The sequence below is a fragment of the Plasmopara halstedii genome (genome assembly GCF_900000015.1).
Source record: "Plasmopara halstedii genome assembly, contig: Scaffold_7, whole genome shotgun sequence".
Taxonomy (NCBI): domain Eukaryota; phylum Oomycota; class Peronosporomycetes; order Peronosporales; family Peronosporaceae; genus Plasmopara; species Plasmopara halstedii.
The window spans coordinates 411,611-438,257 of NW_020186929.1; the positions used below are offsets into that span (position 1 = coordinate 411,611).

At 44.3% G+C, this 26,647-nt stretch overlaps 1 protein-coding gene across 1 annotated transcript; it reads right to left on the bottom strand.

Moving 5' to 3' along the window:
• Positions 1-10: 10 nt before the first annotated feature.
• On the bottom strand, positions 11-26,566 carry PHALS_13939 (IPT domain; the record flags this gene model as incomplete). The annotated part of the gene is made up of 6 exons (XM_024718334.1): positions 11-8,975; positions 9,042-14,257; positions 14,318-22,962; positions 23,033-23,305; positions 23,369-25,786; positions 25,867-26,566. The coding sequence occupies 6 exons, from the start codon at positions 26,564-26,566 to the stop codon at positions 11-13; spliced, it is 26,217 nt and encodes an 8,738-aa protein (XP_024571557.1).
• Between the last annotated feature and the right edge of the window lie 81 nt (positions 26,567-26,647).

Consider the following 26,647-nt stretch of genomic DNA (forward strand, 5'->3'; position numbering starts at 1 on the left):
AGTGCTGAGCTCATTTGCGACGCATCTTAGAAGTCATGCTGGCTACGTCACCAGCAGCTCCCACTTTCACCGCCGGCTTCGAAGCTGGTGTAACCCCATCTTGAAGCGATGGATATAATGTAGTCATGTTCATTGGTGGATGATCACGCCTATCAATTTCAGGAAATCTGCGACGAGCAGAAAGTAGCCACTTTCGTGCTAGAGCGGTGGAAGCAGCGTTTAGCGCTACTGGTTTGTAAGTCCATTCATAGCGATGCGTCATCGTATCTTTTTCGTCATCGCTCACATCGAGTAGATGACGTCGCCTCCCAGCCTTCGCGAAGACACGGCTTTGCGCTGTAAGATACCATCTACGCAGCAGCGCGCGAGATGCAGCATTTATTGAGGCTGCCTTCCTATTTTCATCTCGCTCGTCACTATCACCACCGCGGGTACCAATACCGAGCACACCATTAAATTTGGCATTGGTTCTGAGATGGATGATGCAGTTCAGGCACAGCGTCTTAAACTTCTGGTGCTTCGCAAAAAAATCTTTCCACGCGACAGCATCAAACTCTTCAGCCAGACTTTGACCTCTAAACTTGTCACCTAGTACATTGATTGGAATTATCATTTCAACCTGGAGCTGGCGGCGAGAAAGACACATTTCGCACTCGGTTTTGCGAGCCTGCTGGATTAAAGGCTGCACTATCATCTTAAGACGCAAAATTTGTTTAGCTTGGGCCAGCCAGAGGCGAATCATAGTGCGTGAAGTGCTCGATAAAGAAACTGGTCCAAAGTGTGGACGACTATCGTCGTCTTCTTCATCGTCCGAGATTTGTGGATTCAAGCTGTCAAGTATTTTTGCAAAATTAGTTAACAGATATGGTTTCGCACGACGCAAGGTGCGCGGGGTGAGGATCGATGGCAGCTGGGTTACGAGCCACGAGCGGTTATAATCTTTAAATTTGTTGCGGAACGTGTCAGATGTGATGCGTTGATTCATCATGTACGCTTCATGTGAAGCCTCTTTGAGTTTTTCCAGGTCACCCAAACGTGGCAAGCCAAACTCGTCATCTTCGTTAGGAGCTGTTAACCAAGCCGTATTTTCGTGTTTAATTTTCCAGATCTCAAATCGCATGGCCAGAAACATGATCAACGCACGAACAAAAGCTGAAACTGCGAGCATGAAAGCAAGTAGGAGCGGCATGGCGGGATCGCCAAAGAAATTGTAGCTCGCTCGTGCCATGATTTCAATGCCCACGACGAAAAAGACGATTCCAGTAATATGAATCGTGCACATCATGAAAAACTGCGATGAAAAGCACATTTGATCAAGAGAACGCAGGCCTTCGTCGATACATTCATCCACATTCGGTTCCAACCCTTTCCAGCGCCTTTCACGCTGTAAGAAACGATAGCGGCAGTAAACAAGGTAGTCGTAAAGCTTCCATCCTTGAAAAATTTCTACTACATTTAATACGAAAACCTCCGTTACGAGCTGGAAAAGAAGAATAATGAGTGAGTACCAAAGATAAATTTCCATATCTTTCTCACGAATGTTGTACAAAATGGGAAGCATGATTTCTTCACGGAAAAACATCATGATGAGAATTAAAACTGGTTGATAAAAGAGTGCCAGTCGCTCCATGGAAGCCATCGCAAAAAACTCGATAATTGGCTCCACTGTTTCGGCCTCGCCATTGCCTTCCGCCTTTTTTAAACTTTTGTCGTCGTTTCCCTTCTTATCATTAACTTTTTCAACAACAAAAGCAGGTGATCGCATTGCAAGCCTGAAAAACAACCTTACGCCACGTCTAGCTCCTTTAACGCTACTCCACATGTATGTTGCGATATCCTTAACGAAATTCGTGATAGCTTCAATGACAGTATCTGCGTATACCCGCATTAAAATCATCATACCGAAGTCTAGCGCATTTCCTAGAACAAAATCTTTAAAGTCGGAGGCACCAAACGTCATTATACCTCCAATCAAACTAAGCGCTGAAACTAAAGGCGCCATCAACAACGCTTCCTTCAGCTGCGACTCAATCCATTTTTCCATGATTGCATTGATGATTTCTTGAGCTACAATCACATAGAACATGTAATCTCCAAACGAACTCCAAAATGAAAATTCGAGCATCAGAACGAGAAAAAGACCTAGCATTATCGATGCAAAAATCATATTTGCTCGCTTCCACTGAGTCGGCCACCAGATGTTACGCTCCTGAGCATTGCGATCATTTTGTTCAGCTATAATCGTTTCGGAGATTGCTAAAGTTTTTGGAAGAAAGATACGTGTACCTAGTATAATGAGATACAGACCAAAAAAAAAGAAACATACACCAATGCGTCCTTTTCGAGATTGTGCCACAACTTCTGGGTTAATCTTGGTATCAAGGTAGTGTTGGGCGATGTTGTCTGTAAGCCAGTAGCCACTTGACATAAAAATCTTGTTACCGTGCAGCAAGAGGTAGAAGCTACATACAACCGCAAAAATTGGCAGCGAAGCCATAGCTACTCCGACTGTAGGAGGCGGCGCGATCAATGCAAAGGTAGTCCAAAATCGAAATCGTGGAGGTGATTGTAAATAAGACGTGATACGAACTACAATCCAAAAAGTGAGAGCACCGACTGTCATCATGCTACCAATCACAAAGAAGAGGCCAACGAACACTTGTTTGTCAAAGGCAAACTGAACAATGAGCCCAAAGTAGTCGAGCGGATGAAGTTTGATACTGAATGTGTATTCCGTATTGGAAGAATCTCGGTCATAATTATCGTAGATAATAGTTGCCATGATAATACGCTTGACGTGAGCATTCATTTGATAGTACGCTACGTCAAGGGTTACCGATCGTGGAAAACACAGGGTTGAACAATCGCCTTCCAGTGATTGAGCGGCTGAGTTGTCAACAGTCACGGGAACGAAGTAGTCAGAGCCGTGCTGGTCCAAAATTTCGTCATAATACTGACCACCACGCAAGTAACTTGCCAATGTAGCTGGCTCACGGAGAAAGTAAAAAAGTACGCTTCCTTCCGACTGTTCAAACCAGCGTGGAGTCACATCAGCAGTTGGTAGATCCTCTTCGTAATGACACTGGATATCCATCATGCAGATATCGGCTGTTGGTTCCTTGGCTACGTCTAGTGGACCTACGTATCGAATATCGTCCTGGTTCGGCAGTGGTGGAAAAGTGCGTCGCCACCAAGTACGTCCGTAACTTTCTGTCTCGGACGTCATTGCTGGTAGTTGACATTGGTCACTTTCAAAGAGATCGAAGAGAGGAATGTACGAATCGTACTCCATACAGTTCGATAAAAACGGCACATACGATAACAGTAATTTATCAAATTTGAACAAATATTGCTTACCAGTGGCATCAGTTGGATCACGGTACATCTCTTGAAATGTTTCCCGGTATTTCTCGACTTTATCGTGCGTTACTGCCGCCGAAACATACGGCATCAACCAATATGACGTATCCGTAACAACGTCCGTGTAAGGATCAGCAACAACTGGAACTCTTTTGCTGCTCACATTGTGGGATAAGAGGATACGGCCTCGCTCGTAAGCTTCATATTTCGGTGGAAGATTTAGTGGTGGTGACGTGTAGTCTCCGTCTTTGCCGAAGTAAGCAATGAGAAAAGTGTAGTCTCGAGGTATCATCTGTGATTCATATGAAATAGAGCGTGAAAGAGGCCGCAAATCGGCCGTCACTCCTTGTGTAACATTGCTCCGCGTCGGAGTTTTCAGCTCAACAATTGTCGAGTTAACGAAGAAGGGTGCTGCTGAAGCGTATAGCCCATACATGACGTGAATTTCCACTTTAAATGTCACATCCTCCAAGGCAAGCAAGGTTATATTGATGAGATCGTTCTTTTTTACTGTGGTAGATAAAAACCAACGTGGAAGCTCAAGCGGTTGGTGACACGGCGATGTCTCAACATCTGGAAGCACTACTCCTCGAGGATCGCAAGTTAAGTCTCGGCAGGTACTGTTTCGGACGAAAATTGCAATTTTGTAGTGTTCATCGTAGACAAGATCATCAGGGAGGTGACGGAAATCAAAGGAAATTTTGGCTTTTCCTAGTCCAGTGAGTGCAAACCACGTCTTATCACTATCACGAAATCCTTCCTCTTTGTCTAATTTTCTTAGACAATTCGTCATTAATTGCTTCATGTCTAAGGCCGCTACCTTGTTTTCTGACACGAATGTGAAAGCAGCAGTCGTAGTAGAAAAGTGAACTCCATAGTTGGAGATACTTAACTCCACAGTCTGAGAGAGCACATCTTCTATGGTATTCGTCATGAAAGGAGGAGCCCGACATGTCACTCTTGTGCTGCTTTTGTAAAACCCTGGTGATGTTTGAGAATATAGAGTCATCGGAATCTGAAATTTGCACACCAGACGTCCCGTGTTTATGAAATTACGGCCAATCACAGTCAAAAGTATTCCACCAGCACGAGCCACAATCGGCGGGCAAACGCGAATGGTATCAACGGTATCATTATTCCAGAAGGGTACGGAAGCCGATACATTTACCGGGTTTATCACACTAATTGCCTCCACTTCTCCCGTCCGAGTAGTCTCCTTCGTGGAATCAAAGCGTATTTGGCTGCCTTGGAATTGATAAGTAAATTGAGGATAGTAATGCCTTTCCGGCAATTTATCACAAATATGCACAGCTCGAATTTTGCAATCCAACAGCTCGTCCTCACTTGAGCTTGACCATGTGCCACTCGGACAATTTGTGTAGACACTGCTACTATTAGCAGTTCCAGAAGGACAAAAGTTGCCATCTGGGCACTTGTCTTTAGTCTTTTCAGTTATCTTGGTCCCGCGAGTGCACACGTAACCTTTTTCGCACACGAGTCCATACTGGTTGCTGATAGATGTCGCGGACGAGCAATAGTGCCCGGCAGGGCACATGTGCTCAAACTGCGTTCGCCGATTAGTTCCCTCGCCACAAACGTAGCCCTCAGCACAAGGCAAACTTAAAGCCATTGAAATCATACCCGAGTTACCACACACCCGTCCAGCAGGACAAATTTCGCAGAATGAAACATCAGTCACTCCCGTATTTGGTGACCACGTCCCTTCTGGACAAGCTCGACACGTGATACTGTCGGCCAGTGACCGATAAAAGCCACGTGGACACAACGACGGAAGATAAGTGCCATATTCTGGACAGCTATGACCAGCAGGGCATACCTCACACTTTACAGTGCCTTTTAAAGGGGTGTAGGTACCAGGAAAGCACATTGTCGAGACAACGGACCCAGTAGTTCCTGCGAAACTTCCAACTTGGGATTGGATTGGAGTGCTCGTACCGGGTGGACAATAGTGACCAGCAAAACAAACGTCAGTGCCAGAAAGTGTCGGCGTTCCTTCTTCACAAAAAGTGCCTTCGGTACAAATCTGAGGAGCAACCGCGCCTTCTGGTCGACTTGGAATCCATTCGATGGTAGTGTTATGTGCCACACCTCCGAGACAGTAAGTACCTCTTGGACATGAATGTGGGTGAAATGGAATCGTATTGGACGGGTCAAGTGTTCGTGTGCCTTCCATACATATATATCCTGCAGGGCAGAGCAGCGAAGGGACAGCCAAGCCAGCAGAAATACAAACAAATCCAGCAGGGCACAACTTAGGAGTTGTCATCCTAGGCTGAGGACACACATGTCCAGTCGGACATAGGGAGCAGATAGATTGTTTTGTAAAGGAATTATACGTTCCCGGGTAGCAGGCTCTTGGTCGAAGATTACCAACTCCCGGGCAATACTGACCAGCAGCGCATACAACTGCGTCAAAATCGTTCGGACAATAGTGGCCCGTCGGGCATGGACCCTTGCCTTCCGGAGTGGAGGAACCACGAGGGCAAAAGAATCCTGCGTAACATTTTTGAGGAGCGCTGTAATTGTTTATTTCCAGCTGCTGGACAGCTACACCCCGCCGACAATAAGTACCAAGCGGACAAGCATAGGGTCGTTCAGCTAGAAGATCAGTGCTATTTGACACACATAATCGAGAATCGCAGGAGCTAAAACGAGGCGAATGTTCAATACGACGAGTTCCGATAGCCGGGGCGATCCGAGATATGAGGGCCCACGCTCGTGACGTTTCTACAAAGGTGGCGAGCTGCGTCTCATCATCAATCAAGTATTCGGGATTTGTGGAAAAGTCGCGAATATCCGCGGTTTTAGTCCCTTTTCGGCAATAGTGACCCGCAGGGCAAGACTTTAAAGGTGAACGCAATCCGTGCTCATCGCATACCATTCCAGCACAACACAGTAAGGGCTTTGTCATTCCGTGGTCGGGGCAAAAGAATCCAACTGGGCAAGGCAAACAAGTAATTTGGTGATGCCGCGGTTGAAACGTTCCAGGAGTACAAAGGGTGAAGTTAGTTCCACCCGGTGATCCACATGTTGTTCCATTGGGACATGTGTATATATCTCCATTGAAGCAAAAGTGAGAGCTTGGACAACTTTGCAAGTAAGTGTACTCAAGGCCACTGGTTGTAAAATCCACCTGATTACTAGTCATTTCCACAGAAACGGTACCGTTAGTTGGTCGCAAGTCAACAAGTTGTCGGGGTGCAACACAAGTAGCTATATGTTCCGACAAGTACGTTGCTGGGCTTAGTATTTCGCCAAATCGACAAGCCAACAACGTGTGATTGACAAAATTTGTTCCCTGAAAAAAGACGCTAGTACCGCCTTCTTTTAATCCGTTTGTTGGAAATAATCGTGACAGCGATATGTCGCTTACGTACATATATATGGCAAAGTTAGAGAAGTCAATTCCATTATTTGTAACTCGCACTGCCACCTGTCTGGGCGTATCTCGCGGCACGGCACAAGTAATCATACCAGGGTCAATATATCTAGCAGAGATCTTTGTCGACCTGAACATGCATGCAAGGTTTATTGAGTTGAAAAATCCCTTGCCGCGTACGGTAATGACCGTGTTTGCATTAATGCTTGGACCCAGATTAGGAGTTATCGAGTAAAGGACAACTTTCTCGCCGTACTCAAAATATAGTTTTGACGATGTAAAATCATGCCCATTGGTACTCAATTGAATTAATTGCTTACCTGGCTGCTTCGAAGCAGGAGTGATACATTCAACAATGTTAGTTGCAAGAACGACTCCGACCGAATTGATACCGCCAATACGACAAGTGACGACACTTTCATAGCTAATTTCAGGTCTGTGCCATTGAATTAAAAGCTGAGTGCCCCCAGAAAGACTTCCAATACTTGGTGTGACTGACACTAGATCTGCAGCTGCCGTGTAGGTGAAAAATACTGGATTGGGTGTAAAGGTGACGTTATTGTTCATCACAACAACTCGCACAACAGATGTCATATCCTGCTGAGGTGGCGTGACACAAACAACTTCAGTGGATGAAACGTACTTTACTACTTGCACTGCGCCAAGTTCGCCAAATTTGCACCATAAATACAGCCCTCTTCGAAAATTCATACCGTAAATTGTCACTGTAGTTCCGCCAATTTGAGGTCCGTGTGTGGGCGATATATGTTCGACAAAAGCGTCTGTATAAACAGAGATACCCGTTGGGCTATTCGAGAAGGTTAGACCATCATTTGAAACCTGAAACGTGTATTGCTTAGGTTGTAATCGTGGTGTTGCGCACACAATTTGTTCGGCAGAGTGAAACCTTGCTTCAACGATTACCGAACCAAATCGACAGGCAAGCTCCAGGGAGTTGATGAAATTATCGCCATACACAGTGATTAATGTTCCTCCAATAATCGATACTTCAAAAGGATACATTGACAAGACTGTAGGGATAAGAGAAATGCCGACTTTGTCGTTTGTGAGAGCTAATCTACGCCTGGTCGTCTGTTCTGGACTCAGATAAGTGAATAAGATGTCATGAGATGGAATATTAGCTCCATGATCCCAGATATCAAAATTCACGTTTCCAAAATTATTCTGTCTTGGTGATTTGCACTGCACTAGGTTGGGGCTGAGTACATAAGCCGATGCGTGTACTACACCAAAGCGACAGTGGGACACGGTGTCAAGTCGGGAACCCTTAATCGACACAAGTGTTCCACCTTCCACTCCACCAGAAAGCGGTTCTACTGTTGCTATAATCGGCGGTTTCACAAGCTCAACAGTAGCAAAACTTTGAGACTTGAGCTTTCCATCATTTGAAATATACAAATCGTAAAATCCAGGCGTCAAAGCTGGAATTAAACAGTAGACTTTCGATGCTGATTCAAACTGTGCAAGAGCAATTACGTGGCCGAAAAAACAGCTGAGCGTGGCACTATCGCGAGCATTTTCGGTCACAATTGCAATTTTACCGCCTCCAATCGAGGATAGACGCATTGGTGACGCAGATTTGACCTCTTCTGCTGCAAGATACACAAAAAAAACAGGACTCGTGGAAAAATCTTGATAATTGTCGGCTACAATGACCTGAACACGCTGTGGGGGGCTTTGTGCTGGACTTGTACACTTCATCTGTGTGTCTGATAGTACTTTATGGTAAGTTGCCTGGACAGCACCAAAAAAACAGGTCGTTATGTTTGCTTTATAGTGTTCACCTTGCAGTGTAATTGTTGTGCCACCCATCCGTGTGCCAACGTTTGGAAATACTTGAAAAATGGTAGGGGAAAGTTGAAATTCAAATGTTACATCGACCCCACTATTCAAGCAGTCTCGGCCGTTCATACTTATTTTTATTAAAGCAGATTTTGCTTTATGATAAGGTGTAAAGCACTCGAGCACCGAGGAGTTGATGAGTGTGGCCGGTACCTGATTATCATCAAAGCAACAAGAAAGGTGTGGAGTTAACACGAACTTCCAGCCTGTGACTGTTATCTTCGTGCCTCCACGGTATGTTCCTGTCGTTGGATGTACCTCATTCAATATGATAGGGTCGTGAACCTCTATAACCAGAGCATGGCTTGACAACTTCACACCGTATGATATTATATTTACTTCGACAAATCCCCTGTGACTTATTGATGGTGAAATGCATATCAACTTGGTATCGCTAACAACGTTTGCAAAGACGCACTTTGATTTCAATCCCGGCACGCTAACGCAACACTGTTGATCTGCATCTCGTCTGAAATTGGCTCCAGAAATTACCAAAGTGCAGCCACCGGCATTACTACACAACAACGGTTCCACAGCGTGTAAGCTAACGTTATCATAGTACCAAAGATCTAACTTTTGGAGTTTTGGAGCCGAAATTCCATGAACAAAGAGTGTAAGCGAAGCTTTTCCAAAGTGATTGCCAGAAGGAGCCAAGCAACTTATTTGAGCGGAAGAGCCAAAAAGAGCAACCGTGTCTTGTATGATCTCGTCGTTTTGCGAGAACTGACAGATTGTTGTGATATTTGAAAAAAAAGCTCCACTTATTTGAATTGAAAAGCCTCCACGCAATGGTCCGGCACTGGGCGTTAGTGTGTAGACAAACGGAAGCTGGATGTAAGTAAAGTTTAATTTGGCGGAAGTGAAGTCCTGGCCGTTCAGCGATATCGATAGACTTGTGTCACCAACTTGATAGGGAGGAGCCTCGCACGATACCGCTGAGTCATTCCAGTATGATGCTGGAGTCCGAAGATTACCGAAACGACATTGTAAACCGGTTGAGTAGCGCAAGTGACGACCATATAAGAATATCACAGTGCCACCATAAATATCACCGAAAGCTGGATGCACGTAATCAATTGTAATGTCATAAACGTACTCAAATCGCATATTAAGCGTGACAAAATTCTGGCCGTTTAAGGCTAAAAGTATTGGAACTTGCTTGGAGCCAACTTCAGCTCCAGAAAGTTTTGCGGGCGGAGTCACGCATTGAATCACAGTGGCATTTAACAACAACCCAGAGGTGCAGCTGTATCGATTTCCAAAACAGCATTTTGTTAATCTTGATGAATAAAAGTTGAGGCCTGTAATATGCATCAATGTTCCACCAGCTGCTGGACCTGAGACAGGAGAGATGTGGCGGATGCGTGGACCCAGCACATATGTGTATGAAATACTGTTGTGAGTAAAGTCTACACCATCATTTAGGGAAACATCGACAAAAACAGATCCAGCAAAGCGACTTAAGGGGGCAGTACACATAAGTTCCTTATCAGATCGTAAATACGCTTGAACAATAATATTTCCAAAACGACACAACGGTACACCTGAGTAGTTTCCTGCTCCAGTAATAGTTACCACAGTCGGTGCGTCCATAGAGCCTTGTGTTGGAGATATCTTGACGACAATCGGTTGGGAGTAATAGCTGAATGTTTGATTGGTCGAGACGAAATCGCGGCCATTTATCGAGAGATAAATTTCGATTTCTTTTGTATCGAACGAGGAAGGTGGGCTAGTACATCGAAGTTCTTTGTCACTGATAATGATACCACCAACTGGCTCGGTATTTTCACCAAATCGACACCAGTACCCGTACGCGCCGCCAAAATGTTTGCCCCTTATCATAACAGGTGTCCCGCCTTCAGCGATACCCGTCGTAGGATAAATCTCTAAGATATCAACTTGAGTTCGAAACTGGATCATGGATTTTGAGCGAGCGTGTACAAAGTCAACACCATTATTCGCAACCCGGAGTTGAATCCCACCTACAAATGAGGTTGTTGTGGGAGAAAAACATTTAATATGCCTCGAAGTGACCCAGATGGCATGAACAGTGAATATCTTTGCTGAAACATTTTCACTAAAGCTACAACCCAGCAGCGGCGAGCGGACAAAGCCTCGACCGTAAACATCAAACAACGTTTCGATCATTGATAGCGCCTCCAAAGGAACCACTGCCAACACCACTGGCTCTTTGGTGTACGTAAAAGCGTTCGACAGACTTCCAGAAAGCCTGCGCGTTAAAGACGATATACTAATGTCAAATTTGCCAATAGTGAAAACTTCGGGAGTCGTACAGATAATTTCGCTGGGCGAAATGACCACAGCATTCTGAGAATTGCTATACTCGCCAAATCTGCACACGATCGTTTCTTGCATCACAAACTCACCACCGTAAACGTGTACAGTAGTGCCTCCTGATATTGCACCAATGTTGGGAGATACACTAACAACATTTAAGTTAACGAGAAACTCAAATGATTGATATGCCGACAAAAAGTCAATTCCATTGAACGAGATAGAAAGTGATACGCGACGTGAAGTACGCGACTTTGGAATCAAACATTGAAGTTGTGTCCAACTAATAAAAGTCCCGAAAGAAGATAATGAACCGAATCGGCAATCGATACGTCTGAACGGTGCAAAGTTTCTTCCGGTAATTAGCACGTGATCGACAGTTTCGTCAGTATCAGATGACGTGTGAACTTTGCTAAATTTTGGGCTGAAATCGAATATTTCAGGCAATTCGAGCACATCGACCTCAACAGCGTTGGCGGAAGTTTCGACGTCTTTATCGAAAAGCCTCACATAGATTGTTCCTGGTTTTAAATATTTTTCTGGAGGTAACGTACAAGATATAACACTTCGAGACACAAGTTCTCCCAATGTAGTCACATTCAAATCGTCAAAAATGCATCGCCATTCATGTGACGAGTATGTACCACGACACTCAATCTTGACTTGATCGGTTCGGCCTCTAATGATTGCATCTGGGATGACTCTGATGGGCACTAAAGGCTTAAACGCAGTAAAACTGAATCCAGTCTCAAAGTATGGTTCTCCACTTATGCTCAATCCGATCGGCAGCTGTTTTGAATTTTGTATATTCCCAAGTGAATGAAATTTAACCGCGCATAATAAATGACCATTTGAAACAATTTTCGCCGGAATATTATCAATGATTTCTCCAAATCGGCATTTTGTGACCATCTGAGGGATAATTTGGGAGCCGAAAATCTTTATCGAATGGGTTTTGTTGTATATACCACTCGATGGCTCAATTTTTGTAATCAATGGTGTGTTTATGTATAAAAACGTAGCTTTTGCGTCGTTTACTTCATATGTAACAAGTTTACCTAGTGATACGAAAAATGATACCTCAGTTGCGGCTTTTATCATGGGAGGGCTAACACAAATAACGAAAGAGCCATTGACGTAATGAGCAGGCACAGATAACTCCCCGAACCGACATCGAAGCTCATGGTGGTTCAGAAATCCTTTGCCACGAACATAAACTGACGTTCCCCCACGATTCGAGCCTATTAATGGAGCAGCTTGCGCGACTTCCATTGGACCGACAAACGTAAAATTGACCTTTCTCAGAGTTTGTGTGGCTCCAAATTCGTCAATTATCACAATTTCAAAGTCGACTAATCCAGCGGAATGCGAAATTGTTTCGCACTCTGCAATCCGAGAGGACATTAATGTGATGATTGTTCGATGAAGTTTATCAAAAACGCAATTCAAATGAGTCAATGAATTCCAGTTTTCGACTTCGATCCGTATAACCTCGTTCCCGCTGATCGAGCCATACAAAGGTGCTACCTTAACTATACGTGTCAGGGGCGACAATGTAATCTGCCTCCCTGTGTGAATAAAAGTTTGGTTGTTTACAGACCATAAGAGATCACATCCTGATGAGCAAGCATCTGCAGTCGCTCCTGTCTCAAACACTTGGCATGTTCTATTTATAAAGCGTCCAAACATACCCGTATCGATTATATTATTTCCCATCTCATTGTCAAATTTTTCAAGTCGGAAGTAATGAGACGAAGAACTTGTTGAAAATTTTCCACACAATTGAATTTGCTGGAATCTATTTCCAAAATTTGGAATCGTTAAGACCGACAAAATTTCTGGTGCAAGAGTGTAAGTCAAATTGAATATCTCCGCAGCATATTTTCTAGTACCGCTTATTAACGAAACATTGACGCGAGAAGTACTAGAGAGCGACACTGATGGCGGGACCGAGCACATAATTTTGCCATGTCTCATTGTAGCATTCGACCATTTCGTTCCAAACAAGCAAAGAAAATGATCCGCAAAAAATAAATTTAGCCCCGTAATTTCTATTACAGCACCGCCATATACGCTGTCCAGCTGTGGAGTCATACTTAGCAGAATAGGTCGAGACCGAACACTAAGTTTGAGGTTAGTAGAAAAGATGTCTTCCCCGTTGAAACTGACGCTGATAAGTACAAGATTTTTGGGTTTGAGATGTGGCAATGAGCAGCGAATCTCATCGTCACTAACAAAGTCCAAGAAGTAGTTATTTTCTGTAATTGAATCGTAGCTACAGAACGCAGTACCACCTGAATCGACAAATCCCTTGCCATGTATTGTCACATATCCGTCAGTATATTCACTGACAACTGCGGGTGTGAGAAAGCGAAACGCGGGCTTTTGCGTGTAGTGAAACATGAACGGCACCAGTACGATATCATTAGCATTAAAAAACAAGGCCATGTCGACGACCGAAATCTCCGCGGTAGGCGGTGATGTACACTCTACTTCAGTAGTGCTAGTGACTCGTGCAAGCACAAAGAATTCACCAAATCGGCAAAAAACATCTGATCGCGCTTGCATAAGAGAGCTAGTATTTCCTTGAAACACAACATTTGTACCGCCTGTGACATCCCCAGAAGTAGGCTTCATTGTTTCAATGTAAGGTGGAGAGAACACGTCGAACCAGAGTGGAGTGACTGCTTCCCACACTCTGCCTTTTGATCTCACTGCGAAATTGTGACGACCAGGCTTAGCGAATTGAGGAGAGATACATGCGAGCTCTTGAGCTGATATAAATGCGGCGTGAACTGTTTTAGGCCCAAACACGCACTCAATATTAGATGAAAATATCATTTTGAATCCGTGCACAACAACTGTAGTGCCACCGCGAGTCCAGCCTAACGTGGGCTCAAGAAAACGTATCGATGGCGTGGACTCGTATGAACGGGGTTGTTCAGACCTAGATGGATACTGAGTACTGTCATTGACTTCGTTGTTGCCATCGAGATCGGCAGATAGATCCTTTACGTCACTCAGTTGAGGCTGTGATACGTACGTAAAGATAAAGACTTCCTCAAAGAAATTCATATTTCCAATTGAGAAGCGAAAAGGGGCTGTCGTGGCTTGAGATGCCGGGGTTCGACAGCGAAGTGTAGTTGCATCGACAAATGTCGCGATTAAAATTTCATTTAGTACATGGCATCTGAGGTCGATGTCTCTAGAAAATCCTTGACCCACAATATTCACAATAGTACCGCCGCTAGTGGTGCCATTATCAGGGTAAATCGAGTGAAATTTGATTCCCGGTTTGAACTCAAAAGGAAATGATATATTTGGAAAAATGAGTGACGTCTGTGGAAACAACTGAAAAATTCCAATTGCTGGTATGTGATTGGGTGCTTCACATTTTACCAATGTGTCTGATACATATTCGGCGATTGAAAAATAAAAATTTGTTCCATTCACACGAAATCCACATTCAAGGCGCATCCAGCGCTGATAATTTTTACCATATATTCTAATGTCCATCGAGCGGGCTGAAACGGCAAAGGGGGGGTCTACGCTTCCCACTTGAATTGGTAAGTGAGCAATGAATGATTCGCGAAATAATACAAAATCGCGCCCATTTGGTGAGAATGATACTGAGTACGATCCAACTTCTAATCGTGGCACGTGACAACCTAAAACTTTTGTTTGATCAGTATCGAAACTTTTAAGAGAACTGTAAAATTCAGTGCCCACATCCATATCCGCTGACACAAATTTACAACTTTTATTTTCATAGCTATTCCAGGACACATTCATCTCTACATAAATTAAATAGTTGCCGATTGTCGAGCCAAAATCTGGTTTAAATTTACTTGATTCGAGTATCCTTTCAGCAATGATGAAGGAAGATTGGTATAACACATTTGTAAAATCATCGTGAGTTTCAAGCACCAACGTTAACAGAACTTGGCCAGCTACCCAATTTCGACGGGTCGAGCATTTTAAACGAGACGGTGAAATGAATGTCGCCTGGACACGCATTGTCAAAGAGCCGAAAACACAAAAGACGACATCATCCTGGGTAAAGTTGGACCCAAATATTTCGACACCGAACGTGCCACCACTAGGCACAATGATAGGTAGAAAGCTCCAAATACGAGGCAAAGGAGCGTACTCAATTTGGTATGCTCCCAGGAGTTCAAAGCCAGCAGCACATGTGATTTCAAGAGTATACTTTCCAGGTATTTGAAATGGAAGAGCACAGTGCATCGTGTTTTGAGATTTGACGACACCGGGAGAAGTATGGTGGCCAATATGGCAGGCTAAGTCCATTTTAGAATCAAATTTAAAGCCAAATAAAGAGATCTCACGGCTTTGTCCTGATCGCACTATTGTCGTCGACAACCCATACACCAAGGTTGGGCACCCAACGTTTCTAGTGATATCTTGTCGTAGGAGCAATTCACCAGACAGCGTTAATGTAAGCAAGTTTGGACGCCTGTTTTGCGTTGTGGAGCCGGATATACACTCCATTCCACGAAACGTCACATTCCGAACAAATCCTGACAAAGGCTTGTCTTCGTATTGACATACATATTGACCGTGCGGCGAGATGTTTAAACCATCGATCGAAGCAACCCAGCGACCATCCAGCAGTCTCTTGAGTGATCGGATGTATAATCTACTTGGAATATTGTAAATCTCCACATCTAAAGTATTGCGACTGTCTTCGATTCCGTTCAGGCTGACACCCAGTGCAAGAGTGCCTACTCTGAGTCGTGACGGAGTGATGCACTTCACCGCTGAGTCATTTAAACTGATCGCCGGAGCCTTGACATCACCAAAAGTACATTTCAGACTTAAAAAAGGGCGCAAATTGGTTCCATACACGATAAAAGCAAAGCCCACCACAGCCGCAGAGCGACTGGGTGATACTGCAAACAATTGCGGGGTGGCAAATGCTTCAATCTCCAGCACTTTCCTTGACCAAGAAAATCCATCTTGACTCAGCCTAAATGACATGCGGCCGGGTCGCATTGAGGGCGTTATGCAACGTAATAGAGAGTCCGAAAGAGCTAGTCCATCGACTTCTATCTGGCCAAAAAGACACCGAAGCGACGTCCCTCTTGGGACTACATTTAAAGCTTGTATGATAATTTCGGTTCCTCCACGTTCATCAAATTGACGCGGTGATATAGAAATCGGCTGAATTTCATAAATAACACGAATGCTTTGGTGAGTAATAATTCGATCCAAACTAATTCCAGATGATGTCAGAACCAGCTCAAAAACACCGACAAAAGTTGCATTGAAGGTACACCAGCCATTACCACGGTCGTAATAAAAGCGAGATATTGGCTGAGTTGAGAACTGACAGCCGACCAGATTTGACTGGCTGAAATCTGCTCCGATAATTGTTACGTTAATTAAGGATGTTGTCTGTGATACAACCGAAGGTAATATGTTAGTCACGACGGGTCCCACTCCATACACGAAGTCGGTTTCGGCATCATCTTCAATGTAGGCAATTATGTTGTAGACGCGGGCATTGATCGCTACGATGTCACCAAGTCTTGCAGGTGGTGCAATGCATTTCACAACCGAGGCATTGATAAAGTGGGCAGCAACAACTTTGCCTCCAAACATGCATTCAATTTCATCGTAAACTTCAAACACACCAGTTAACACCACAACAGTACCACCCAAAAAAGAACCATGACGGGGAGAAACCCTGGCAATCGACATTAGAGGCAAAACCTCATACAATTGCGAGGATAAAGAAAAGTCAACGCCGTTATTCGATACCTTAACCACTTTCGTTCCGAGTTGCATAAACGGAACAACACATTCAATCATCGAAGGAGATACAAAACTTGTCGAAGATGCCTTAACGTCGCCAAAAATACATGTAAGAGATGTCGAATCCACAAAATTACTACCCGTTACACGAATTTTTGTCTCGGTAACTTTAGTCTGGATGCCTTGAGTAGGATAAATGAAAAAAAGTTGCTCGCGCGGAATAGCTCGAAACTCGACAGAGTTGCTAGACATTCGATCACCACTCTCGGTGATGAGCTCAAACGTGTGCAGTCCAATTATCATCAATGGCGTGGTACACCACACTGCTCCTTGCTGTAACGAGTCAGACATCACGATGGTTTTTCCATCAAACAAACAGCTGACTCCATAATTTGGAGAAATATTTATTCCTTTAATTTCAATTTTTGTCCCTCCGTCTGCGGGGCCAAACTTTGGACTCACTTCGGTGATGAGAGCTGGAGCAGAAAAGAAGAATGGCAGCACTGAGGACTTTATCCCGCCAAATGAGATCCACATGTCGAGAATCTTGGTACTATTAGGCAATTTCATCACAGGAGTGGAGCAGTATAATCTACCGGTAGAAATGACTAAAGCTTTTTGATAAATTGCCTGTCCAAAATGACAGAGTGGCTCAATGTCGTCTGGAAAACCTGATCCGTCGATGGTAAGAAGAGTGCCTCCAAGTGTGAAGCCTGACGAAGGTGTAACACGGCTCACGATTATTGGATTACGTACCAGTATTTCAATACTATTGCTCGAGACTTGGACGCCATTTTTTGATAGAGTAATCTGGCACGAACCAAGCGGGAGAGCGAGATCAAACAAGTCACACTGCGCAATAGCACTCGTCAGGGAGGTGAACGCACCTTCTCGAATGACTTGAGTACCACTAAAGCTTCTGCATTTAAAAGTGCACCTTGTGTATTCTGACATGTACTCCAATACACCATGAACTTCAAACATCATATTTTCACTGGGTGATAAAACTTCAGGCAGAACTCTTGTGATCACAGATTGTTCAACTAGCTCAACAGAAATGCTCGTCATATATATTTCTGAAGCGTCGGTGAACGCTACAATTCCTAGCTTTATTACCGAATACAGTCTCGTTGGAATAATTGGAAGAGGACACGTGACACTGGAGCTATTATGCGCAATAACATGTAATGGAGTACTTGCAAGACCGTCAAAGGTGCAACCGAATGTCAAGTCGGTGCTAAAGCTGGTTCCAATCACTACAATAAATTCTGGCTGAGTGGATCCAACCACAATAATCGGAGGAATCAGTTCTTTTATTCGTGCGGCTTCGAAATATTGAAACAAAACGTTGGATGGAAAACGTCCGACCAAGCTAAAAGAGATCATAACTGGAACGGATCCAATTGAATGGGGAGGTGTTCGACATATCGCAATCGACGTATTCACAATTTTAAGCGGAACACAGGAAGCACCAAAACAGCAGGACATATTTGAAGAAAAGTAGTGGCCCTGGAGCACAAGTTCAGTGTTACCTGATGTAGGCCCTCGGTTAGGATGACCATTTGTGACCACAGGGTGATTGACTAAATAAAGTAATTGTTCAGCGCAGACGCTGTATACTCCATTCGGAGCATACCCAACGCGGTAAACTCCTGGCAACAGGGAAATAGGCATAGTGCATATGATCTGATAGGTGGATTTCCACGCTGCGCGAAAAGTAATTGCAGATCCATTTTGGTGACTCGGAAGCAGAATGCAATCAGCCCCAGGCCAATTCGCGAATGGACCTCCGGTGATTACAATGCTTGTAGCTAACCCAGCGACTGCACGGTTTGGTTTGACGGAAGAAATAACAACTTCTGGAATATACCGATAAATAAGTGCATTACTCCGTGCCAAACTGGTCTTTGATTGCAGCGAGATGGGAAGCTCTCGTGGCGTACTCAACGTCCACTGTGGTACTTCACAGCTTACGCAGGATCGATTAATCGTTTTGCCTTTGACACGTTGCTGCCAATTCTTCCATCCAAAGATGCAATCGTAAGGTTCATTAACAAAATCGTTTCCATACAATAATACTTCTGTCTTTACCCAGTCCAATCCACAAACTGGTGATAAGTGCGCCACAGCTAATGAGCCTGTAGCATTATACTGGATGATAAAGTCACGAGAAAACAGCACACCGTCATTCGAAACCGATACAACTAATTGTTGTCCCTCAGTATACGTTCGATGCGGGGAGCAAACGACTTTATCTTGCTCCACTAAGCGGGCGGCTACTACTTCAAGCCCGAACCGGCACACTAAAGTTGCTTCGTTATACAAGTTAAATCCTGTAATGATCAAATGTAACCTTGAGCTTGCATTTTCATTGACAATGACTCCGACAATACTGGGTACAGCAACATATTCGAAATGATTGACTCTATTCTTCTCTGCCACTCTGCCCGTACCTTTCCCGTCTGAGTATACAAGATCAAACCTTACACGCTGTTTAGAACTGGAACGAGGAGTGGTGCACAGTAAACGATTATTTGACACAGAGTATGGAATTGAATACAGATTCCCAAATTTACATTGCAAATTTGCTGCAGATAAAAAGCCTTCGCCCTGAACTGATACAACGCTACCTCCGTGAACATTTCCAGTCGTTGGAGAAATAGTCCACACCATTGGAGAATCGAAAAAAAGAAACCATGATTTTTGCTCTATAATAGCTGACCCGTCTCCCGATGTTAGAGACACTGGCACAATTCCTGTCATATTTATGACCGGTAAAGTCACCATCCATAAAGCGCCCTGATGTGCTTGAAACACACGTGAGCACGTCAGCTCATTAAAACAGCAGTTCCAGCTCGAACGATTATCATCAAATCCAATCATTACAAGCTGCACGATGTCTCCACCATGCGTGGAACCTGTGCTGGGCAGCAATCCCCACCAGGATTTACCGTTAGCAGCGACACCGTTGACGAAAACATCTCTGCTTTCACTTACTTTCCCACTGTTTGCTGACCACAAACAAACTTTTGTACGCTCCCTATCCATGTTCCAAGGCGGTGCTGGGCAATTTGCTACCGTTGCATTCACAATTTGAGCAGGCGTTACCGTGGACTTGTTAGAAGACTCAATATTGCACATGAGTTTCAAGCCAGAATCAAAATATTTTCCTGTCAATTTCAGAGATTGCTGCAGCCCAGATCGCACAAAAATTGCTGATAGTACATCCGGTGGACGAAGTAATGTAATATTCATGCTAGTGTCGATCAGGTCAAGTCCATTGACAGTAAGTAAGACGCGAGCATTGATGGATTTGACTGTCGGCAGCTCAATCTTCTCAAACGGCTGAATACAAGTTATCAGCTCTTTTGACTGCCATTGAGTTGATAACTCAAAGTCACCGTAGTCAGTGCGCAATATGCATCCTAGCTCATTGGTGCTTACAAAATTTTCTCCATACACCGAGACTGTGAAGTTTAGAGACAGGAGCACCAGCTGCGGCAAGACGTCTAATATTTTAGGGACTTGAAAAAAATAGAAAAATACCTGTGTGGAATTGAGAAAACCTTCACCAAATGATCCGAGAACAATTTTCAGCATGGTCGGCCCCGAATCCATGGCGGGAGTAACACATTTTAGCGCTGTTGAGTTTATAGTCACTCCATACAAACAAAAATGTGTTCCATAACAGCATTGAACATCTTCCGTTTGTTTATCCAAGGGATCACGCATCAAAACAGTCATAACGGTTCCCCCCGATGAGCTACCATAGCTAGGATGCACGTGCTGAATCACAGGGGCGATTTGGCATAAAACGGATACTACATTCTCCGCAATGAATCCGTCGTATCCAGTCACAGTCACGTTTAATGCTGTTACGTTCGCGATATGAGGCGGATAGCACAATAGTTCGACATTACTCACGTATAAAGCGGGCACAGGAGTATGGTTAAAATAGCATGCCATTTGAGAGTCATTGGAGAATCCTGTACCATACAAATGCAATTCCTCCATTTTTCCGCATACAAATCGATTGGGTGCGATTGAGTGAACCGAGAAATCCGAAATGATGCTGATTGGGAAAACAGGACTCCATTCTTGACCATTGGGACTGATCGAAATTGCTGCATTATCAGTCTCGCGAAGTAAATGAGGTGAGACAGGACACAACAGTTCGGTACGTGCAGTCCAGACACCCACTAATGAAGCATTGTTTATTCGGCACCACCAGGATGAAGACAAATGCAGGAAATTCACAGAAATACGAAGGACTCCTTCAAAATTTTTCGGAATTGTTGGTGGAGACAATTTCGTCACGATCACATCTTGTGCGTATTCGAAAGTTTGCTGCATTCTGAGTCGAAAGTTGTTGTTAGCATCGGAAACAGCTATACTTGCAACTTTTTGCTCGTATGCGGCTTTAGGTGTGATGCAAGACACGTGGCTAGAATTTTGCCACTCCGCTTGTACTACTGCGTAACCGCTAAAGATGCACGTCAATTTCATAAACTCATGAAAGTCATCACCCTTTAATACAAGCTTTGTTCCACCCCTTGTCGATCCTATCCGCGGCACGAACGAGTAGACCGAGGGTTTTCGGACATATCGGAAGACTCGCTCATATTTTGCCTTCGACGAGAAAAAATCTACACCGTTTGTTGTGATCGCTAACGGAATGTCCGCTGCGAAGTTGTTGACTGGTGACATACACTCAATCACCAAAGCGTGATGTGTTTTTTCAACTCGGCCCTGAGTTAGTGTTGCACCAAAAGCACACCAGAAATGTGTTACAAAAATGTTTAATGACTCCAGTTGCACTCGAACCAAGTTTTTTTCACTGATGATCCCAATGGTGGGATAGACTGAACTAACTTCAAACTCTGGGACAAAGTATAACTGCATTTGGTCGACCACAACAAAAGTATCAATTACGACTGAGAAAGCCAACCTGGCTGGTGGGGAGAAGACGTTAGCTGGAATGTGGCACATTGCTAAATTAAGGGATTTGATTACAGCTCTGGTACTGGCTAAAGGTGATTTTCCACCTTCAAAAAATGAGCATTCCACATGGCTAGCAGATGGTAAACTTTTTATCTCGATTCCAATCGTTGTGTTAGGAAACACGATTCCATTAGATGGAGAAATATATACTGTATCCAAGTCCAAATACGCTTCGATTAGCAGCGCATTCTCAGACAACACGTAATTTCCGTCATTGACTAAACGAAGTGTCAAGATAGCTGCCGTTTGGGGTGGAGATACACAAGCAATTGTATAATCCGAAACAATTTTAGCGGGAACGATTACTGAGCCAAGCAAACAATTCAGACCTTCCATAGCCCGACTATTAATGGTCACCCGCATCTGGGTGTAGCCTGCTGAGCTGATACGGGATGGTCTCACTTCTGTAATTCTGATAGGAAGGATATATGTAAACGTCTGTGCCCTTTCGAGTGAATGCGTGCGATCTTGGGCGATCCAGATCTCCACAAATGCTGTCATTGGTTTATGTATTGCCGGGCTGCGGCATAGAAGAGTGGAGCTGTTTAACGCAAAAGCTGGTACATCAATTCCTCCGATCTTGCAGTTGAGTGTTGTGAGCTTATACACATCTGGCAAGCGTGTACTATCAGTTAAAATTTTGAGCTCTGTCCCCCCATTTACCAAACCCAAAGCGGGTGTCACACTCAGCAATTCGATCGGCTCTATTACCGCGAGCTCATACACAGCCAGAATTGTCTTTGGTGGATAGATACTCTCAATTTGCAGTACTTGATACGGATACGATTGGTTTGTTAGGATAAATGGAACATCACATGCACCCAAATTTGACGTTTTCAGCATTATCCGAGTGGCCCCAATACCAACAAAATTGCACCACAGTCTATGAACATTCATCATCCCGCGGCCATTAACTTTGAGAGGCGGACTTCCTATCCGCAAAAGCGTACTTGGATAAGCTGAAACGACTAACGGGGTGGGAGTATGGTGGAGTAAATACTGAAAGTCAAGCCATTTATTGAACAAATTGATTGTTTTAGTGAGCGAGACAGAAAGTCCAATCCAAGCGCTATGTTGTGAGAGGGTAGGAACGCGGCAAAGAACAAGAGTGGAGCTCACAAAAGTAATTGGGGCGTTGCTGAGTGTTGTACCACATAGGAACTGACACGATAATGAGCTTAAATTACGGAAATGAGATCCACTAACGGTGAGTAAATCACCGCTTCCCATAATGTATCCAGGATTTACAGCATACACAGTGGGCGGGACTAAATGACAGCAATGAGCATTATACATCAGAAAACGTACGAAATATGACGAAAGCGATCATCAACATACCGTAGATGGTAAAATTTCCGGGTACTTGATATGAAATTGCTTCAAGGACGACCTCAACCTTCACAGTAACAGTCTCCACTAAACCAAGATCTACAGAGGGAGACAGACACAACATCAAGCTGGAAGACTTAAAAGTTGCCAATGTGATGGTTGTCTCATTGAAAATGCAATTGGCAGACGAGTCTGGAAAAAAGTTGGCTCCAGCGACATATATGATATCCCCTCCTGTTGAACTTCCGTATGGTGGATCAAGGGCATAAATTTGCGGAGAATCTGTGTTGATATCATTGAGCAAACCATTATCAGCACACAACATTAGCAATCAGTCTAACATACCTCGAAAACTGTACAAAAGCGGCAATGTGAAGTCTTGGCCGTTAGATGTTAGTCGCAAATCTACTTCTGTAGTACCGTTTTTGACCGCAGGCGTATGACACGAGACTCTGGAGGATGACATATATCGCGCAATCGACATATGTTTCCCAAAAGCACACTGCAGACCAGAAGAGTGAGGGATATTTTGTCCATTGATAATTACTGTAGTCCCCCCGCTTCGTGGTCCTTGTGCTGGTGATGCTGATTCGATTGTCCACGATTTTTCGTACAGAAACGATATAGGATTCGAATAAAAATCATCTGCGTTTGTCACCATCAAAAAGGTTTGAGTAGGCAGGTCAGCGCTTGCAGGTGGCGTCGCACAAGTCAAGGTTGTATCAGATATCACCGTACTCCTTACGAGAGCGCTTCTACCAAATCGACACCACAGTGCGCGGGCGAGCCAATGTTTAAAGCCGAATCCAGTCACAGTTAAATTAGTCCCTCCTTGCATTGGTCCGCGAGATGGCCACAAACCAGCAATTGTACAAAGCTGGGTAGTACTGTTGCCTTGCAAATTCAACTGGATAGTAAAGTCTTCCACTATCGATATATTTGAAAGAGCGCTTAGTCGGACAAAAATAATCTCGTATCCGTAAAATGATGGGGAGCGAGTGATTAAGACTGAGTGCAAAATGTCACTGACATCAGAAACGGACCCTGTGAGATGGATTGTGCTCGATGGTTCGTCTCCAACAGGACGTCTCGTCACACCTGCCGGTAATGTGCTACTCAGCATTGATAGCTGTATTTCTCCAAAAGGCGTCATTGTAAGCAATTGAGCACTTATCGCCTCTTTTCCACTCGTTTCTCCAAACATTTCGACGGCATATCCGCGAAGGGTAATTGTAAGGAGCTCCGACAGCACCAGCTGTGTTGGATCGTCGGAGCTTTGAACCTCCAGCGCGATACTATCAAATACATCTGTAACAGTACCATCATAGTAATTTAAATCTCGCACTCGTAATCCCAATCGTTCGGCGTGCTGCTTCGAATTGAATTCCATGTCAGGTTGATATTTGATTTCGAAAAGTGCCATATTGATTGCGGATATATCCCCACGAAAGCGAACGAGCTGATCAGCTACTCCTTCACCTTCTATGAACAATACTCCAATACAGGGGCCCAGAGTTAGCACACCGCTCAGTACAAATAACTCTATTTCAAATGTTGAGTTGCTATCAGCAAACCCAGGGTCAACATCGTGAACTTTTACACCAAAAATACTGATTTGCTGGTCTTCGAGCAGAATTTGAGTACTCGGAACGATTAATTGTGGCGAATCATTTACAGATGCTACGCGGATTAGAACCACAGCATCACTTTTGGTAGTGTGTAGAGATTCTGTCACGCCTTGATCCACTGCCTCTATACAAAGTTTATCGTCCCCATACCAATTTAAGTAGCTTCTATACCATATGCGAGCTAATATCGTGTTCACGCTTCTCAGTGTACCACTAAAAAGCAAGTAATCGTTGCGGTCGCCATTTCCAGAAGCAAAAGTTATCCCTGGAATCGGCTGTAACGACAACAAGCCATTCTTTGCTGACATGGTGACGGTAACCTCATAGTCAAGTGCCATTTCGCTGGCAGCATCGCCAATGGATATACCTACGATCTCAAGAGTCTTGTCTTCCTCTGCAAAAAGTACTGTAGGAGCGAAAATCTTAATATCGTGTTCCAATTTTTTTAAGCTAAGAAAAACGGAGGCGTATGAAGAAGTTTGGTCCCTGACAAACGATACTGCACGCCAAGAAATTCTATCCACGTTTTTCCACTGTAATCGGGCAGTATGGCTACCCCCAGCGAGAGGCAGCACCATACTTGCCTTCTCATTTTCCATTCCATGTATACTGCCGTCTTCCGATGATGACGTATGTCGGTATGCGATCCCGTCCACAACCAATCGAGTCTGAATGCTATTCCACGTGTCCTCAGTCCAGCTTGCAAATATCGAATTCTCACTCTGTGAAGGAGGTAAACTGTACCTCAGCAAAACTTGTGTTGCTCTTGGTAGTTTGAAGTGAAGTACAGAGTCTCCTACGTCTGACCACTCACTTACAGATGTAGACTCAAATTGCTTCATATGGTACAAGGACATTGAATTGATACTGTATTCACCTACCGCTGCTAGCACCCGCCCCATAGCAAATCCGTCCAAGGCATTCGGACTAGAAAACCACGAACGTTTGAAGCCGGACAACGCCTTCCAACACAACACCACGCTATATTCTCCTGGCATGAGATCCATCGTGATGCTACCTTGAAGATGTAATGTCGACTTTTGAGATCCGTCAACATTTCCGTACGACCCGGTTTCTCGATAACGAAGTCCATTTATCTCAAGTGCCGACTCAATTTTATTGTACGCAGTCATGTCTGTCCCCATTCATTCAAAGCATACAGTCAGCGAACACAAAGCAATTTAGCACCGCTATTTGAAGGAGTTGCTAACTAACCACGAGAACTATAAAATAATTCAGGAAGAACGGGCATGTGATAGAATATGCGTATTGGGGATGATTCCAAGATGCGAAATCTCAAAGACATTCCTGGTACCGCCTCCCACTTAGCAACGGATAGAAGAGAAACTGCCGTGATCGGTTGTCGGAACCAAATAAAGCGGTGTTGTGCTGACACGGTGAGAATTCGGCCGCCTGCAAATCCATTCAATAAATCGCTCGTCACCATCCAGTCAACCCCGTGCGTGCCACGGTTGCGCCATTGCAACGTAACCTCGTGATTACCACGTGATACTTCGAGAATCAAATGCCCACTTGCAACAACAACGAGTGGTTCCCGGTCATCTACAGTCGTCGCTGATTGACGGTAAGGAGTTCCATCCACTGCTACGCGAAACGATACTTCATTCAGTGTTTCAGTCGGTTCACCTTCTGATATAAAGTCTGCAACATGAGACACTGATACGTCGTACGAGATCATCACTACAGCTTCGTTCAGCAGCTCAATGGCGACGTGTGTGTCGGGAACATCGATCCATGTTGTGGTAGACAGTTTGAGTATTGCTGGCGTGAGTGGACTTGCGGACCATATCAGCTTAGGCGATGCGCCCTGTGCACCAATAATTGCGGTGTGCCATGAAACCCATACGGCAAGCAGAGCGAATAAAAAACAGCTCGACTGAATTAATCCGGGCATCAATTTAACAATAAGAGCTTCTATCAATTCCAACCTTGGCAAAACTTCATTAAGAGCCGCGAATCTTTCAATCTTGATAGT